Source organism: Bombina bombina, chromosome 12 (genome assembly GCF_027579735.1).
Source record: "Bombina bombina isolate aBomBom1 chromosome 12, aBomBom1.pri, whole genome shotgun sequence".
NCBI lineage: Eukaryota > Metazoa > Chordata > Amphibia > Anura > Bombinatoridae > Bombina > Bombina bombina.
This window is the reverse complement of record NC_069510.1, coordinates 91,073,676-91,087,865: the sequence shown is the minus strand read 5'-3', so window position 1 is coordinate 91,087,865 and position 14,190 is coordinate 91,073,676. Positions and strand designations below refer to the sequence as shown.

General features: G+C 42.9%; 1 protein-coding gene across 1 annotated transcript in view; it reads right to left on the bottom strand.

Annotated features, from left to right (window-relative positions):
• The window catches only part of HCFC1 (host cell factor C1), a gene marked incomplete in the record, with an annotated part of 480,694 nt that overhangs the window by 90,447 nt on the left and 376,057 nt on the right, over positions 1–14,190 (bottom strand). The window contains 2 exon segments of the mRNA XM_053696082.1: positions 12,073–12,182; positions 12,328–12,723. Of these exon segments, the coding sequence (XP_053552057.1) occupies positions 12,073–12,182; positions 12,328–12,723 (506 nt within the window).

The window sequence follows — 14,190 nt, the reverse complement described above, 5'->3', positions numbered from 1 at the left end:
CTATGTGGATTTATTAAGTGTATATATGTGATAAAAGTTTAAAGTATCAAAAAATGTGTAAAAAACATACAGTTAATTTATGTGTAAAATACAGTTTATTAGGTTACAATATGATTAAAGAACTTATAGAGACGTCTCTAGTACAAATCAATAAAATTTAAAAACAGAAATAAATCAATAAAAGAAAAGATAAAAAGCAAGTAGTACTATTAGAGAATATTCGTATGCTACTTTTTGGTCACTCAGAAATATCACATGTAATGTGACTAGGCAGTTTGCCAAACTTTCCGTGAGTATTTTAAAGTTCATAAAATTTCTTACATACTTTCATTTAAAATTCGTTTACCAACTGGATAAAAACTTTTGAAAGAAGATGGAGCTTAAAGCAGAGCTGTGCATAAAAAATGTTTGTATAGAGTTGTATCTTTCTGTCAAAATATACCAGACCTTTGTATTAGTTTCAAAGCAAATTTTCAGGGATAATTATCATGTCCATATATATGAACCAAGAGAGATGTCCCATAAACTTATTTTGCTAATAGTTTGAGATTGCAGTTTGCGACTCCCATATAAATTGTACCTTATCGTATACGTGAGCTATAGCAGGGTATCCTGTGCATCCTGCAGCTCGGTTCCTCCGATAGTGTCCTCGTGTTGCTGGCGTCTGACGTCACATCCAATGTGTGGGGGCCCGCCTTGCGTCCGCCAATCAATGCTTAGCCAGTTTCAGGATACCTTTTTGCATCCGATACAAGGTGTACAATTTTCTTCTTATTTCTGATACTTGCTTGTACCGGTCAGCAGAGGTGTGTTTGAATGAAAGAAATTTTCCTGCACTTAGTGCTTTTAAGCACGCAGGTTCCGATGATATATAATTTCAATGTCTTTTGTTGACAATCAACCCGGGTTGGTTCATTCAGTTCAAACGATAGTGGAGTCAAGGATACAGTCTTTAGCTTCTACGCGTTTCACTCCCTCTAGGAGCTTTATCAAGAAATAAAGCTTCTTGATAAAGCTCCTAGAGGGAGTGAAACGCGTAGAAGCTAAAGACTGTATCCTTGACTCCACTATCGTTTGAACTGAATGAACCAACCCGGGTTGATTGTCAACAAAAGACATTGAAATTATATATCATCGGAACCTGCGTGCTTAAAAGCACTAAGTGCAGGAAAATTTCTTTCATTCAAACACACCTCTGCTGACCGGTACAAGCAAGTATCAGAAATAAGAAGAAAATTGTACACCTTGTATCGGATGCAAAAAGGTATCCTGAAACTGGCTAAGCATTGATTGGCGGACGCAAGGCGGGCCCCCACACATTGGATGTGACGTCAGACGCCAGCAACACGAGGACACTATCGGAGGAACCGAGCTGCAGGATGCACAGGATACCCTGCTATAGCTCACGTATACGATAAGGTACAATTTATATGGGAGTCGCAAACTGCAATCTCAAACTATTAGCAAAATAAGTTTATGGGACATCTCTCTTGGTTCATATATATGGACATGATAATTATCCCTGAAAATTTGCTTTGAAACTAATACAAAGGTCTGGTATATTTTGACAGAAAGATACAACTCTATACAAACATTTTTTATGCACAGCTCTGCTTTAAGCTCCATCTTCTTTCAAAAGTTTTTATCCAGTTGGTAAACGAATTTTAAATGAAAGTATGTAAGAAATTTTATGAACTTTAAAATACTCACGGAAAGTTTGGCAAACTGCCTAGTCACATTACATGTGATATTTCTGAGTGACCAAAAAGTAGCATACGAATATTCTCTAATAGTACTACTTGCTTTTTATCTTTTCTTTTATTGATTTATTTCTGTTTTTAAATTTTATTGATTTGTACTAGAGACGTCTCTATAAGTTCTTTAATCATATTGTAACCTAATAAACTGTATTTTACACATAAATTAACTGTATGTTTTTTACACATTTTTTGATACTTTAAACTTTTATCACATATATACACTTAATAAATCCACATAGTATCTTTAGCTATTAGCGCCCTTACTAAACCTCTTTTCTCTAACAAAATAGATAAGGCCGAGATTTGACCCTTTAGGGAACTTGCCGATAAACCTTTCTCCAAACCCTCTTGGAGAAAAGACAAAATTCTAGGAATTCTAACTACTCCATAAGTAGCCCATGGATTTACACCAATAGAGATCTTTACGCCAAAATGTTTTGGTAAATCCTCCTAGTTACAGGCTTACAAGCCTGAATTACGGTCTCTATGACCGATTCAGAAACCCCCCCACTTGGATAAAATTAAACGTTCAATCTCCAAGCAGTCAGCTTCAGAGAAACTAGATTTAGGTGAAGGAAGGGTCCCTGAATCAGAAGGTCCTTCCTCAACGGGAGTCTCCAAGGTGGTAGAGATGCCATCTCCACCAGATCCGCATACCAAATCCTGTGAGGTCGGGCCGGTGCTATGAGAAACACCGAAGCCCTCTCCTGCTTGATTCAAGCAATTACCCGAGGAAGAAAAGCAAACGGAGGAAATGGGTATGCTAGACTGAAGGTCCAAGGGGCTGCCAGAGCATCTATCAGTGCCGTCTGGGGGTCCCTGGACCCTGAACCCGTATCTCAGAAGTTTGGCATTATGACGAGATGCCATGAGATCCAACTCCGGGTGACCCCACTTGAGAATCAGGTCGGAGAACACTTCCGGATGGAGTTCCCACTCCCCCGGATGAAATGTCTGCCTGCTCAGGAAGTCCGCCTTCCAGTTGTCCACCCCTGGGATTTGAATCGCCGACAGACAGCAAGAATGGGTCTCCGCCCACTGAATTATCTTGGTTACCTCATTCATCGCTAAGGAACTCCTTGTTCCTCCCTGATGATTGATGAAAGCTACTGAAGTTATGTTGTCCGACTGGAACCTGATAAACTGGACCGTGGTTAACTGAGGCAAGGCCAGAAGCGCATTGTAGATCGCTCTTAGTTCCAGAATGTATATGGGGAAAACAGACTGACTGAGTCCAAACTCCCTGAGCCTTTAGGGAGCCCCAGACTGCTCCCCACCCCAGAAGGCAGGCATCTGTTGTCACAATCACAAGATGGTCTGCGAAAGCAGGTTCCCTGGGAGAGATGATCCAGAGACAACCACTATTGAATAGAGTCCCTTGTCTCCTGTTCCAGAGTTAATCAAGGAGATACGTCTGCATAATCGCCGTTCCATTGCAGAGGACTGAGATGGAAACAAACGGATGGTGTCCATTGCCGCTACCATCAGCCCTATTAGCTCCATGCACTGAGCCACTGATGGCCAAGGAGTGAATTGAAGGACTCAGCAAGTATCTATAAACTATGATTCCCTGACTTCTGTCAGAAAAATCTTCATGGACAATGATCTATAACTGTGCCCAAGAAAATGACTTGTACATGGGACTAGGAAACTCTTTCCCAAATTTACTTTCCACCCGTGTCGGTGTGGGATCTTGCTAGTTGAAACGGTGGCATCTGGACTAGAATGTTGTCCAAATAAGGAGCCACCCCTATGCCCTTGACCGAAGTATCGCCAACAGAGACCCCAGAATCTTTGTGAAGATTCTGGGAGCAGTGGCCAGGCTGCAAGGAAGAACCACGAATTGGAAGTGTTTGTCCTGAAAGGCAAATCTTATGAACTTGTGATGATCCCTGTGAATAGGAACATGTAGGTATGCGTCCTTTAAATCCACAGTTGTCATGAACTGACCCTCCTGGATTAAGGGAAGAATGGAACGGATAGATTCCATCTTGAAGGACGGCACTCTGAGAAATGTGTTCCTTGTAAGGAATTGCTAAAAGCTTAGACTTAGAGCGTACATCCGTAGAACAAGGCTCTAACCATAAGGCTCTGTGAGCTGTAACAGAGAAACCTGAAACCAATGATCCCAGTTAGAGAACTTAAAGGGAAAAATTTGAAATAAAGGAATTAGCCAATCTGAAAGCTTTGATCCTATCCTGGATCTTATCCAGGGGAGTTTCTGACTTAGTGGAATCAAACCAATATTCCGTCGCACTAGTGACGGTAGCAAAGTACACAGTTGGTTGCCATTGTAAGCCCTGGTGTACATCCCCTTTCTAATTTTTGTCCATAGGACCTCAAACCTCTAAGGGTATAGTAGTTCTCTTAGCTAAGCTGGAAACTACTCCTTCCACCCTAGGGAATCGTTGCTTAGCCTCCTTAGCTGAGTCAGCTATGAGAAAACATCTCTTTAAAGATAGGGAATGCGGTCTCCTCCAACCCTTATAACTTACTGGACGCGCTAGGATAGATGACACCGTTAATGTCGGGGTTGTCCAGGTTAGCTAAAACCTCCTAAAGTAACAAATGGAGGTGTTGAAGCTAAAAACTGAAAGAAAAACAACCTCAGAATCAAATTAAGATTCTGAGAATTCTCTCCAGATAATCCCGAAGTATCTTCCACCTTCAGTAACAGGGCGGAAACATTCGGAATAGCAACTACTGAATCAATCTTTTTTTTTTTTTTGTCATTGTCCTAAATGATTGAAAATAATTGCTCTAGAAATGTTTTCTACCTCTTGAGAAAAACATACGATGCATGAAATGCAGAGTAATTCCAGGAGGAGTGTGAAAAGGAAACGCAGGGCACTGCATGTGGGCCATACATTTTTTGGATACTATAGGAGAAATTGTGGCATGACTTGACCCTTGTCAATAACCCCTAAACAACAAGTGTCTTAGGAGTAGGCTCAGAAGAGAGTGAGAATTTGTTTTTAAAAATTAGTACATAAAATAACGTTAATGTCTCTTTAAATTTGAAAATGTAACTTTTTATTTTTGTGTGTAGAATGAAAAAAAAAACGGTACAAAACTACTGCAGAGCCTAGCTACCCCTCAGCTAAACCTTGCTGTGGTGCCCCTCTGCCTCTATTAAAATTTAACATAACGGTAGTTAACATGAAGTATTATAGTCTAACATAAAAGTCTGGAGCGTATGACTACAAAATTGTCCAGTCCTACGAAACAGCAACTCCCTGCACAATTTAGTTGAAAAGGGGTTGGAAAAGGTCCACGACTAACGGGACCCACTGTACTAATGACACAACCTTCTGAATCCAATGCGGCAGTGGAGGACAAGCGTGCAGATTAAAACTAGCGCCATAAGAAGCTTCGCCCATCGTGGGCGTAACACCATGTAGGTCCCGGTCGCCATTACTATATGATAATAAGGACAAGCGCGCAGAGCAAAACTAGTGCCATAAGAAGCTCCGCCCATCATGGGCGTAACACCATGTAGGTCCTGGTCGCCATTTATGAGAATAACTACACCACCGGGAGCCACTGAGCCTGCCATAATCCTGGGGCAAAGTTGGCTACTGCCTCACGATCTCGGTCCAAATAAAAGAGAAAACGAGAACACTGCCCACTGAGTCCTTTTACAGTAAAACATGTTTAACCAATTTAAATCTTTACATGTTTAAGCACTCATACTACATAGGTATAAAACCCAGGACTGCTGCTTGTAGGGCTGTGTTACCATTCCCTAATAAAAGCCACTCTCCTTAGCCCCAGTGCCTGCAATACGTTGCTGTCACGAAGTTCCCTCCTGTACTATGTAGGAGTTTGTTTCACAAAATAAATAAAGTGCTCCACTTTTCTGAGATCTTTATACCCAGAAGAAAAAAAGTCGGCACTTACCTCTAACTCTGCCCGACAGCAGGGCAGCCCAGCAGGTTTAAGAGGTCTTCTTCCTCTCATAGCCCTGTGGAGAAAGATAAAGCCTGAGTCATCTTACTTAGGCTATCAGGATTAGGGCAGCATCAATGTATGGGAGGCACAGTGAGAATTATGTCCCACAAGTTCCCATCGCTCTAAAGCCACCAAAAGCTCTACTGTAGAGACTGATATGGACTATGGCTATACCCTAGAACAAAGCAGAACAATCTTGCACTACTTTAAAAATAATAAACTCTTGATTGAAGAATCTAATCTAACATCTCACTTTACCTCTTCCTATCACTAACGTAGGCAAAGAGAATGACTGGGGTGGGAGGGAAGGGAGGAGCTATTTAACAGCTCTGCTGTGGTGCTCTTTGCCTCCTCCTGCTGACCAGGAGGTGAATAACAGAATTTATGTTTACCTGATAAATTACTTTCTCCAACGGTGTGTCCGGTCCACGGCGTCATCCTTACTTGTGGGATATTCTCTTCCCCAACAGGAAATGGCAAAGAGCCCAGCAAAGCTGGTCACATGATCCCTCCTAGGCTCCGCCTACCCCAGTCATTCGACCGACGTTAAGGAGGAATATTTGCATAGGAGAAACCATATGGTACCGTGGTGACTGTAGTTAAAGAAAATAAATTATCAGACCTGATTAAAAAAACCAGGGCGGGCCGTGGACCGGACACACCGTTGGAGAAAGTAATTTATCAGGTAAACATAAATTCTGTTTTCTCCAACATAGGTGTGTCCGGTCCACGGCGTCATCCTTACTTGTGGGAACCAATACCAAAGCTTTAGGACACGGATGAAGGGAGGGAGCAAATCAGGTCACCTAAATGGAAGGCACCACGGCTTGCAAAACCTTTCTCCCAAAAATAGCCTCAGAAGAAGCAAAAGTATCAAACTTGTAAAATTTGGTAAAAGTGTGCAGTGAAGACCAAGTCGCTGCCCTACATATCTGATCAACAGAAGCCTCGTTCTTGAAGGCCCATGTGGAAGCCACAGCCCTAGTGGAATGAGCTGTGATTCTTTCAGGAGGCTGCCGTCCGGCAGTCTCGTAAGCCAATCTGATGATGCTTTTAATCCAAAAAGAGAGAGAGGTAGAAGTTGCTTTTTGACCTCTCCTTTTACCGGAATAAACAACAAACAAGGAAGATGTTTGTCTAAAATCCTTTGTAGCATCTAAATAGAATTTTAGAGCGCGAACAACATCCAAATTGTGCAACAAACGTTCCTTCTTTGAAACTGGTTTCGGACACAGAGAAGGTATGATAATCTCCTGGTTAATGTTTTTGTTAGAAACAACTTTTGGAAGAAAACCAGGTTTAGTACGTAAAACCACCTTATCTGCATGGAACACCAGATAAGGAGGAGAACACTGCAGAGCAGATAATTCTGAAACTCTTCTAGCAGAAGAAATTACAACCAAAAACAAAACTTTCCAAGATAATAACTTAATATCAACGGAATGTAAGGGTTCAAACGGAACCCCCTGAAGAACTGAAAGAACTAAATTGAGACTCCAAGGAGGAGTCAAAGGTTTGTAAACAGGCTTAATTCTAACCAGAGCCTGAACAAAGGCTTGAACATCTGGCACAGCTGCCAGCTTTTTGTGAAGTAACACAGACAAGGCAGAAATCTGTCCCTTCAGGGAACTTGCAGATAATCCTTTTTCCAATCCTTCTTGAAGGAAGGATAGAATCTTAGGAATCTTAACCTTATCCCAAGGGAATCCTTTAGATTCACACCAACAGATATATTTTTTCCAAATTTTGTGGTAAATCTTTCTAGTTACAGGCTTTCTGGCCTGAACAAGAGTATCGATAACAGAATCTGAGAACCCTCGCTTCGATAAGATCAAGCGTTCAATCTCCAAGCAGTCAGCTGGAGTGAAACCAGGTTCGGATGTTCGAACGGACCCTGAACAAGAAGGTCTCGTCTCAAAGGTAGCTTCCAAGGTGGAGCCGATGACATATTCACCAGATCTGCATACCAAGTCCTGCGTGGCCACGCAGGAGCTATCAAGATCACCGACGCCCTCTCCTGATTGATCCTGGCTACCAGCCTGGGGATGAGAGGAAACGGCGGGAACACATAAGCTAGTTTGAAGGTCCAAGGTGCTACTAGTGCATCCACTAGAGCCGCCTTGGGATCCCTGGATCTGGACCCGTAGCAAGGAACTTTGAAGTTCTGACGAGAGGCCATCAGATCCATGTCTGGAATGCCCCACAGCTGAGTGACTTGGGCAAAGATTTCCGGATGGAGTTCCCACTCCCCCGGATGCAATGTCTGACGACTCAGAAAATCCGCTTCCCAATTTTCCACTCCTGGGATGTGGATAGCGGACAGGTGGCAGGAGTGAGACTCCGCCCATAGAATGATTTTGGTCACTTCTTCCATCGCTAGGGAACTCCTTGTTCCCCCCTGATGGTTGATGTACGCAACAGTTGTCATGTTGTCTGATTGAAACCGTATGAACTTGGCCCTCGCTAGCTGAGGCCAAGCCTTGAGAGCATTGAATATCGCTCTCAGTTCCAGAATATTTATCGGTAGAAGAGATTCTTCCCGAGACCAAAGACCCTGAGCTTTCAGGGATCCCCAGACCGCGCCCCAGCCCATCAGACTGGCGTCGGTCGTGACAATGACCCACTCTGGTCTGCGGAATGTCATCCCTTGTGACAGGTTGTCCAGGGACAGCCACCAACGGAGTGAGTCTCTGGTCCTCTGATTTACTTGTATCTTCGGAGACAAGTCTGTATAATCCCCATTCCACTGACTGAGCATGCACAGTTGTAATGGTCTTAGATGAATGCGCGCAAAAGGAACTATGTCCATTGCCGCTACCATCAACCCGATCACTTCCATGCACTGAGCTATGGAAGGAAGAGGAACGGAATGAAGTATCCGACAAGAGTCTAGAAGCTTTGTTTTTCTGGCCTCTGTCAGAAATATCCTCATTTCTAAGGAGTCTATTATTGTTCCCAAGAAGGGAACCCTTGTTGACGGAGATAGAGAACTCTTTTCCACGTTCACTTTCCATCCGTGAGATCTGAGAAAGGCCAGGACTATGTCCGTGTGAGCCTTTGCTTGAGGAAGGGACGACGCTTGAATCAGAATGTCGTCCAAGTAAGGTACTACAGCAATGCCCCTTGGTCTTAGCACAGCTAGAAGGGACCCTAGTACCTTTGTGAAAATCCTTGGAGCAGTGGCTAATCCGAAAGGAAGCGCCACGAACTGGTAATGCTTGTCCAGGAATGCGAACCTTAGGAACCGATGATGTTCCTTGTGGATAGGAATATGTAGATACGCATCCTTTAAATCCACCGTGGTCATGAATTGACCTTCCTGGATGGAAGGAAGAATAGTTCGAATGGTTTCCATCTTGAACGATGGAACCTTGAGAAACTTGTTTAAGATCTTGAGATCTAAGATTGGTCTGAACGTTCCCTCTTTTTTGGGAACTATGAACAGATTGGAGTAGAACCCCATCCCTTGTTCTCTTAATGGAACAGGATGAATCACTCCCATTTTTAACAGGTCTTCTACACAATGTAAGAATGCCTGTCTTTTTATGTGGTCTGAAGACAACTGAGACCTGTGGAACCTCCCCCTTGGGGGAAGTCCCTTGAATTCCAGAAGATAACCTTGGGAGACTATTTCTAGCGCCCAAGGATCCAGAACATCTCTTGCCCAAGCCTGAGCGAAGAGAGAGAGTCTGCCCCCCACCAGATCCGGTCCCGGATCGGGGGCCAACATTTCATGCTGTCTTGGTAGCAGTGGCAGGCTTCTTGGCCTGCTTTCCCTTGTTCCAGCCTTGCATTGGTCTCCAAGCTGGCTTGGCTTGAGAAGTATTACCCTCTTGCTTAGAGGACGTAGCACCTTGGGCTGGTCCGTTTCTACGAAAGGGACGAAAATTAGGTTTATTTTTGGCCTTGAAAGGCCGATCCTGAGGAAGGGCGTGGCCCTTACCCCCAGTGATATCAGAGATAATCTCTTTCAAGTCAGGGCCAAACAGCGTTTTCCCCTTGAAAGGAATGTTAAGTAGCTTGTTCTTGGAAGACGCATCAGCCGACCAAGATTTCACCAAAGCGCTCTGCGCGCCACAATAGCAAACCCAGAATTCTTAGCCGCTAACCTAGCCAATTGCAAAGTGGCGTCTAGGGTGAAAGAATTAGCCAATTTGAGAGCATTGATTCTGTCCATAATCTCCTCCAAAGGAGGAGAATCACTATCGACCGCCTTTATCAGATCATCAAACCAGAAACATGCTGCTGTAGCGACAGGGACAATGCATGAAATAGGTTGTAGAAGGTAACCTTGCTGAACAAAGATCTTTTTAAGCAAACCTTCTAATTTTTTATCCATAGGATCTTTGAAAGCACAACAATCCTCTATGGGTATAGTGGTGCGTTTGTTTAAAGTGGAAACCGCTCCCTCGACCTTGGGGACTGTCTGCCATAAGTCCTTTCTGGGGTCGACCATAGGAAACAATTTTTTAAATATGGGGGGAGGGACGAAAGGAATACCGGGCCTTTCCCATTCTTTATTAACAATGTCCGCCACCCGCTTGGGTATAGGAAAAGCTTCTGGGAGCCCCGGCACCTCTAGGAACTTGTCCATTTTACATAGTTTCTCTGGGATGACTAACTTGTCACAATCATCCAGAGTGGATAATACCTCCTTAAGCAGAATGCGGAGATGTTCCAACTTAAATTTAAATGCAATCACATCAGGTTCAGCCTGTTGAGAAATGTTTCTTGAATCACTAATTTCTCCCTCAGACAAAACCTCCCTGGCCCCATCAGACTGGGTTAGGGGCCCTTCAGAAATATTATCAGCGTCGTCATGCTCTACAGTATCTAAAACAGAGCAGCCGCGCTTACGCTGATAAGTGTTCATTTTGGCTAAAATGTTTTTGACAGAATTATCCATTACAGCCGTTAATTGTTGCATAGTAAGGAGTATTGGCGCGCTAGATGTACTAGGGGCCTCCTGAGTGGGCAAGACTCGTGTAGACGAAGGAGGGAATGATGCAGTACCATGCTTACTCCCCTCACTTGAGGAATCATCTTGGGCATCATTGTCATTACCACATAAATCACATTTATTTAAATGAATAGGAATTCTGGCTTCCCCACATTCAGAACACAGTCTATCTGGTAGTTCAGACATGTTAAACAGGCATAAACTTGATAACAAAGTACAAAAAACGTTTTAAAATAAAACCGTTACTGTCACTTTAAATATTAAACTGAACACACTTTATTACTGCAATTGCGAAAAAACATGAAGGAATTGTTCAAAATTCACCAAATTTTCACCACAGTGTCTTAAAGCCTTAAAAGTATTGCACACCAAATTTGGAAGCTTTAACCCATAAAATAACGGAACCGGAGCCGTTTTTAACTTTAACCCCTTTACAGTCCCTGGTATCTGCTTTGCTGAGACCCAACCAAGCCCAAAGGGGAATACGATACCAAATGACGCCTTCAGAAGTCTTTTCTAAGTATCAGAGCTCCTCTCACATGCGACTGCATGCCATGCCTCTCAAAAACAAGTGCGCAACACCGGCGCGAAAATGAGGCTCTGCTTATGCTTTGGGAAAGCCCCTAAAGAATAAGGTGTCTAATACAGTGCCTGCCGATAACAATATATCAAAATACCCAGATAAAATGATTCCTCAAGGCTAAATATGTGTTAATAATGAATCGATTTAGCCCAAAAAAAGTCTACAGTCTTAATAAGCCCTTGTGAAGCCCTTATTTACGATCGTAATAAACATGGCTTACCGGATCCCATAGGGAAAATGACAGCTTCCAGCATTACATCGTCTTGTTAGAATGTGTCATACCTCAAGCAGCAAGAGACTGCACACTGTTCCCCCAACTGAAGTTAATTGCTCTCAACAGTCCTGTGTGGAACAGCCATGGATTTTAGTGACGGTTGCTAAAATCATTTTCCTCATACAAACAGAAATCTTCATCTCTTTTCTGTTTCTGAGTAAATAGTACATACCAGCACTATTTCAAAATAACAAACTCTTGATTGAATAATAAAAACTACAGTTAAACACTAAAAAACTCTAAGCCATCTCCGTGGAGATGTTGCCTGTACAACGGCAAAGAGAATGACTGGGGTAGGCGGAGCCTAGGAGGGATCATGTGACCAGCTTTGCTGGGCTCTTTGCCATTTCCTGTTGGGGAAGAGAATATCCCACAAGTAAGGATGACGCCGTGGACCGGACACACCTATGTTGGAGAAATCCCATTAGTTATAAAGATGATCCGTGGACTCATCGTGTCTTAAAAAAGAAAAGGCAGCTTGGAAGTCATGATCCATCCAAAAACTACATAAAATGAAGAAAAAAAAACAACCCCCCCAACCTACCGACTCAATTCCATTTGCTACTTCTGCAAGGGCTGTTGCAGCCTGTAACTTGGCAGGACTTGCAATCACCATTGGTTGCGGTGCTGTAAAAGTGGTGGTTGGCGCCAAACCTTTAAAAAAAGATACACACATTAGTAGGTAAAGAGATGTACTTTTAAATGTGAGAGATTCAGTGTTAATCATGTACAGGTTGCAACTAATAAAAAAAAAAATCATGTAAGGTTCCTTATTTTTAAAGTGTTTGATATCACTTACTTTCTGTTGCAGTAGACGGAAGTAATGCCACTGCACTAGTAACCGCACTAGTTAGTTCATTTAGTCCATTAGTCTCACTAGCAGGGTCATTAAGGCTATCAGCAGGCGCTAATGCTTCGGTAGGCACATGGTGTAGTTGCTGCTGCAGCTGTTGTAATTGCTGTAGCTGCTGTTGCTGTAACTGCTGCTGTTGCTGCAGATGCTGCTGCTGTAACTGCTGTTGCTGCTGTTGTAGCTGCTGTTGCTGAGCTTCCTGCAACTGTTGCTGCTGATGCACCAGGGCTGCCAACTCCTGCTGGGTTAGTACAATGGGAATGGTTGTAGTGGGTCCCTCCGAAGTCAAGTGACGTAGCTCAGCATGAGCCACATCAGAGGTGTCCATCGATTCCCCAGCCGCTGTTTGGAAACCCATAAGGATAAAAAAAAAAAAAAAAGTTGCAGAAAAAAAGTTCTGTGCTTTCAGTTTTAACATGTAGAATGAATATAGTCATGGACAGATAGGGATATGGATATGATATCCCTCTATCTGTTCATGACTTCCAATGTCAACATTAACTAAACAGAACACACTCCTCTCCAATTACATACTTGGAAAGAGTAAATAATTCTAAAATGTTTAGCCTTCATAAAAGTAATGGATGCCACCCTGTTGCAACCTAGTTTGTTCCTCTAGGGTTAAAGGGACAGTAAACATGTAATTACAAGACATATCTGATGTATTAACACTTTTAAAACATTAACATGCTTTGTACTGTGCTTATTTTTCCAATAGCCTAACTCCACCTACCATTTGCCTTGATTGTACGAGCAAATCTGGGCTTTAGTCCACAGATAAAGCTAACTGCAATCAAAATTAGTATAAAGTAGAGTGTTGTGCATTTACCTGACAAAGACAATTAGGGAAAAAACAGAATTTATGCTTACCTGATAAATTACTTTCTCCAACGGTGTGTCCGGTCCACGGCGTCATCCTTACTTGTGGGATATTCTCTTCCCCAACAGGAAATGGCAAAGAGTCCCAGCAAAGCTGGTCACATGATCCCTCCTAGGCTCCGCCTACCCCAGTCATTCGACCGACGGACAGGAGGAAATATATATAGGAGAAATCATGATACCGTGGTGACTGTAGTTAGAGAAAATAATTCATCAGACCTGATTAAAAAAACCAGGGCGGGCCGTGGACCGGACACACCGTTGGAGAAAGTAATTTATCAGGTAAGCATAAATTCTGTTTTCTCCAACATTGGTGTGTCCGGTCCACGGCGTCATCCTTACTTGTGGGAACCAATACCAAAGCTTTAGGACACGGATGAAGGGAGGGAGCAAATCAGGTCACCTAAACGGAAGGCACCACAGCTTGCAAAACCTTTCTCCCAAAAATAGCCTCCGAAGAAGCAAAAGTATCAAATTTGTAAAATTTGGCAAAAGTGTGCAGTGAAGACCAAGTCGCTGCCTTACATATCTGGTCAACAGAAGCCTCGTTCTTGAAGGCCCATGTGGAAGCCACAGCCCTAGTAGAGTGAGCTGTGATTCTTTCAGGAGGCTGCCGTCCGGCAGTCTCATAAGCCAATCGGATAATGCTTTTAAGCCAAAAGGAAAGAGAGGTAGAAGTCGCTTTTTGACCTCTCCTTTTACCAGAATAAACAACAAACAAGGAAGATGTTTGTCTGAAATCTTTAGTAGCCTCTAAATAGAACTTTAGAGCACGGACTACGTCCAAATTGTGTAACAAACGTTCCTTCTTTGAAACTGGATTCGGACACAAAGAAGGAACAACTATCTCCTGGTTAATATTTTTGTTAGAAACAACTTTAGGAAGAAAACCAGGCTTAGTACGCAAAACCACCTTATCTGCATGGAACA